General features: G+C 55.0%; 1 protein-coding gene across 1 annotated transcript; it reads left to right on the forward strand.

Moving 5' to 3' along the window:
- The first annotated feature begins 87 nt into the window (after positions 1-87).
- SIX6 (SIX homeobox 6) lies at positions 88-2,001 on the forward strand. The gene is made up of 2 exons (XM_057383856.1): positions 88-659; positions 1,833-2,001. Exons 1-2 carry the CDS (start codon positions 88-90, stop codon positions 1,999-2,001), a joined length of 741 nt encoding a protein of 246 aa, XP_057239839.1.
- The last annotated feature ends 3,115 nt before the right edge of the window (positions 2,002-5,116 follow it).

The following is a 5,116-nucleotide window of genomic DNA, read 5'->3' on the forward strand; positions in this document are numbered from 1 at the left end:
CCCCTTCCCCGCCGCGGGGCTGTGCGCGGTGGCGGCGGGCATCGCCGGGGGTGCGCGGAGCGCGGAGCGGAGCCCGGCGCCGCCTCCATGTTCCAGCTGCCCATCCTCAATTTCAGCCCGCAGCAGGTGGCCGGGGTATGCGAGACCCTGGAGGAGAGCGGGGACATCGAGCGCCTGGGGCGCTTCCTCTGGTCCCTGCCCGTGGCCCCCGCGGCCTGCGAGGCGCTCAACAAGAACGAGTCGGTGCTGAGAGCCCGGGCCATCGTGGCCTTCCACACGGGGAACTACCGGGAGCTCTACCACATCCTGGAGAACCACAAGTTCACCAAGGAGTCCCACGCCAAACTGCAAGCCCTGTGGCTGGAAGCGCACTACCAGGAGGCGGAGAAGCTGAGGGGCCGACCCCTGGGGCCGGTGGACAAGTACCGCGTGAGGAAGAAGTTCCCGCTGCCCCGCACCATCTGGGACGGCGAGCAGAAGACACATTGCTTCAAGGAGCGGACGAGGCATTTGCTGCGGGAGTGGTACCTGCAGGACCCTTACCCCAACCCCAGCAAAAAGCGGGAACTGGCTCAGGCCACGGGACTTACCCCCACGCAAGTGGGCAACTGGTTCAAAAACCGCAGGCAAAGGGACAGGGCAGCAGCCGCTAAGAACAGGTAAGGTGCTGCCCGTCCCGTCGGGACACAGGTTCCCCCTTCGCGAGGCTTCGCGCCTGCCCGCCGAGGCCGGAGGCTGCTGGGAGGCGGTGCGAGACTGCGGCAGAGGATGGGGGAAAAGAACCCGGGAGRTTTCTCCTCGGGAAATGCAGCGAGATAAAACAGGAGCAGCGGGAAAACACTAAGGGTTTTTAATCACCGTTTTAATAGGGGAGGATACCCGCTCTGGGCTGCCTCTTGGCTGCTCTGTGGGGTAGCGGGAGAAGGGCTGCCTGGAGCCACCGGCTGGAGCTGGCGGCAGAAGGGCCGTGTTTGGGGGTTGAGCAGAGACAAACCCCCTTCAAAGTTTTGCCCGGATATTTAAATACCCATTTGAGATATGTCCATCCTGAGCAGAGCCGGCCATGCCCTCTGCGGGCCCTGCCAGAGCCGTCTTGCCCTGTTTCTTCACCGGAGCCATCTGGAAATATTTCTTGGGCTATTGTTCTTATTTCTATTACATATATATATATATATATATATATATATATATATATATAAAATAGAAATAAAACATAAATATATATATAAATTTAAAATAATACGTTAGAGAACAAAATCACGGCTCTAAACAAGCAGTGTTATCCCAATGCTAGTGACACAAGCAGATGCTCCGGGAAGCAGGGGCGGGARCAGAGTTCCTCCCTTATCTCCTCTCCAGGATCTCGGGGCAGGGGAAATTTCTTTCGCCACCCCTCAACCTGGCTGTCGCAAGTTGGGGACGTGGGTGCTGTCACCCGGAGCCCCTTTTTATCGGCTGAGGGAAGATGTAAGGCCTACTGGAGGGGAGAGGCCGCCCGGGAGCTGCTGCAGGGAATTACTGACCCCTAAGATGAGACCCGGTTTGGGGGCAGGCTGAGGAGGAGGGGGACAACCTTCCCCGGGTTGTGCCAGCCGAAGAGCGGGGCTGACCCTGGGCTGGGCACCTATTTTGTCAGACAGAGCTGAGGAACTGGGTGCCCAGCCAGATTCCCCTCTCTCCTATCGCTGGTCTAACTGGGGAAAGCTGGAGATCGGGAGCAGCGGCGTGGGGGTGACCGTCGGGGGAGCCCCTGGGGGGGACACAGGGGGCTGTCGGCGGGTGCCGGGGTGCGGAGGGCGGSCGGTGATGCTGTGTGTGCCGGTTCCTTGCAGGCTACAGCAGCAGGTCCTAACGCAGGGCTCGGTGCGCTCGCTGCAAGCGGAGGAGGAGAGCGGCGGGGAGGCGGTGGGAGCCGCCTCCAGCCCCGCAGCCAGCCTCTCCAGCAAAGCGGCCACCTCCGCCATCTCCATCACATCCAGCGACAGTGAATGTGACATCTGACACCACCGCCATGGCAAACCGGGGGGAGCGGGAGGCCCGGCTCACCGGTGCCTGCCGACACGGCCGGAGCAGCGGGGCTGGCAGTGCCCGAACGCGGGGTACGGGGCGCTCCCCGCCCGCCCGCGCCTCCCTCCCAGCCCCGCAGCAGACTGCATTCAAAAACCGTCATCAAAATCGTTGTCGCCTTTATTTCAAAGGATTTGCAGAAATGATGTCTGAAAAGAAATAATTAAAGAAGGCCCAGAAAACGTAAAAAGAAAAAAAAAATCAAAAAACCGAATGCCAAGTTGCAAAATGTCTGAGCGCCTGCCCTTAYCCCGCGGGGTTGTTTCATGTTGAAAAGACGCTGTTCTTTTGGTTGCGTTTTGCTTTACTTTAAAGGGTTTTWTATATATATATATAATGTTTATTTACTTATTTAAGGGATTGCTATGGTAGATTTTTTCTATTATTATTATTAATTATTATTATTTTTGGCTTGTTCTCTATGTGCACAGGTGACTTGTAGAGCATGTGCAGGACGAAACTGTATGAAGCAGCCTAAAACCATAATAAAATATTTGGTGAACGACCCTCGCATCTGCTTTGAAATGATGGTGTCGGTCTCAAGCCCGCCAGTTTACGCAGAGCAGATCTCCGAGGCCACGGGTATTTCAGCAGCAGCTCGGCAGGAACCGAACTAGAGGGTCCCCGGAACCGGGGGTGATGTCTTTGCGGGGCAGGGAGACGGGAGGAGCCGGGATGAGGCGAGAGGAACGGGAACAGGGCTGGCGGGGGATGCGGGTTCCCAAGGAAGGGAAAGAGGTGGCATGGCCGCAGCTTCTTCTCTCCCGAGGGCTGAAGCTTTGGGGATTATCGGAGGCGAATTTTCTGACAGGGGCGAGGAAAGAAAAAGAAAACAAAATCATTAAGGAGAGAATTGGTTGGGGTACAGCCCAACCGGGGAAACTAAGCTTCCTCCCTCACCTGGCAAAGGCAAGGAGAAGATGGAGAATTAACAGCTCTCCATGCCAGCGAAAGGCCATAACGGGGGCGAAATTACCCCAAATCGCGACCCCTGCGATGTGCCAGGGGCTGTCCCCACCATCCGCCTCCCTCGCTTTGTTTTGCGGCGGTTTTGCCGGAGGAGACCAAACGCCAGGTCCAAGGAGCGTGCTAAGCTTTTTTCCCCAGCAGAAGGATTTTATATTATACAATTTGACATTGATCTTTAAATCGCCTGAGCTGTGCTTTTTTTGTCTTCTCGGTCTCATCGCGTTTACTTCCCTGTCCTCAGAGAGATGCCTCCGCGGTAAGCTGATTGCTCGGCTCGTTTTATTTAGCAGCCGAAGCCTGGCACCGGGGAAGTGCCCCGGTTCCCGCTCGGCTCCGGCTGCCGGCGAGGGCAGTTTAATTCAGTCCCTCTGCCTTTTATCGGGAGGTGTATTCCCGTCTCGACGGTGACTTTTCCCCCTCTAAGTTTGAATTTAAAACCTGAATTCWAGGCGTTTACACTGCCGATGCCTAAATCTGCGTTCCACCCCCAAATGCACGCGCCCTGGTTTTCCTTATAGACTGTTCCAGGGATGGGGCAGGTAGCAGGAATTTTTTAGCTGTTTTTTTCAAGTCGCTTTAGAAGCAGTTATTTCCGTGGCGTAGTGTAATGAGCAAATAATCTGCATTTTAGGAGTACGGAAGGGTCAGATCGCAGGGAGGAGAGGGGATGAAGAGTGGGAGTCTCCACCTGCCTTTGGGGTACCCACCTACGGCAGGGTCCGGAGCTCACTTTGCACCCCAAACCCCGAGGTTTATTGCTTCCAAAACCCCACCGGATTTAAGCCGTGCAAAAAGAGCCCGGCTTTGCTGTTTAAGCGTCARACGAGGTTGGGGTTTTACCTTGGTTTTGGGGTTCGCTGATGGGCAGCGCTTCCCACTCACGAGGTTGTTTTGAGAGCAAAAGCAGTGTTTGCCCTCAAAACGGAATCTGCTGAAACGCATCGTGTTCTTTCATTATCTTTTTTCTTCCCCGGGAATCGGTGAATCGGATTGCAATTTCTCCATCGGCTTCTGCGGGTAGAGTAGCAGCGCTTATTGTGGGGAATTAAAGCTTTCGGAAAGACATAAAGAGAGCGGAGAGCACATGCGCTCAGCGTCCGGTAACGCGGGATTTCTTTCCAACTTAAAAAAAAAAATAAAAAAAAAACTGGAATTTGGATTATAGGCAGCGGAGATAATGTTGTGTCTTTCGACAAAGSGTTTGAGTGTCATGAAGGACGCGGCATCTCCCGAGCGGGTAGTGGAGGGACCCTCCCGCGGATGCTGGCGGCGAGAGCACAAACCAGCCCCTTCTGAGAGAGTGGCCGGGGCGGGGAAAGGAGCACGGAGCCCTCGTGGGAAGAGCAGCCCCGCTGCTCGGCCTTGCTTGCTGCGGGAGAACGGGAGAACCGAGCGTCTCCCAGCTCCGCTTCTTCCCCGCCGGAGCTCCGCAGGGCCCGGGGCGGTGGGGCTGCGCCGGCCCCTTTGGTTCGACCGATAGGACCCAAAGGAAAAAACCGCGGTTTTCTGCCCCGCCCTCCTTTCTTTTTTTTCTACTGCCCTTTCCCTTCCCTTATCGAAAGTGAATTCCCTTCCCCTGCCATTTTCAGCATTTTCTTTCCGTTAAAGATCAGCCAAAGCCGTCGCCCTCCCGAGCCTCTGGTTGTTATAATAATAATTATAATTATAAACGGAGAAGAGTGAAGGAGCTTGTATTTACATTAAACAAAACGCTCCCAAAAAGGGTCAMTAAAAAGTCTGCCTTGACCCCTCTCTCTCCGGTTTAACAAAGAAGRAAAATATTGTATCAAAAGTGAAGTGAATGGGGAAGGCGGAGAAGAGAAACAGCTTTTCCTCTCTTCAGCTGGAAAGRGGGGAGAAATGTTTGAATATTTCCGTTTCTTTTGAGAAGCGGGGCAGCCCCGGGCAGGGCTGAATGGGAAAGTCTTGTAAGCGGGCTGGGAGGCTGTCAAACTGCTCAAAGTAATCACTGCTAATGAAGGGGTCTCCAGCCCTCCCTGGGACAAAGGATGCTTACGAGTGCTCGCCGGGACTGAATACCTAATAAGTTTGCAAGGGGGAAAAATGAGTGAGCTGTCCA

This window comes from Malurus melanocephalus, unplaced genomic scaffold (assembly GCF_030028575.1).
Source record: "Malurus melanocephalus ecotype Western Australia unplaced genomic scaffold, MMel_1.1 scaffold_667, whole genome shotgun sequence".
Classification (NCBI taxonomy): domain Eukaryota; kingdom Metazoa; phylum Chordata; class Aves; order Passeriformes; family Maluridae; genus Malurus; species Malurus melanocephalus.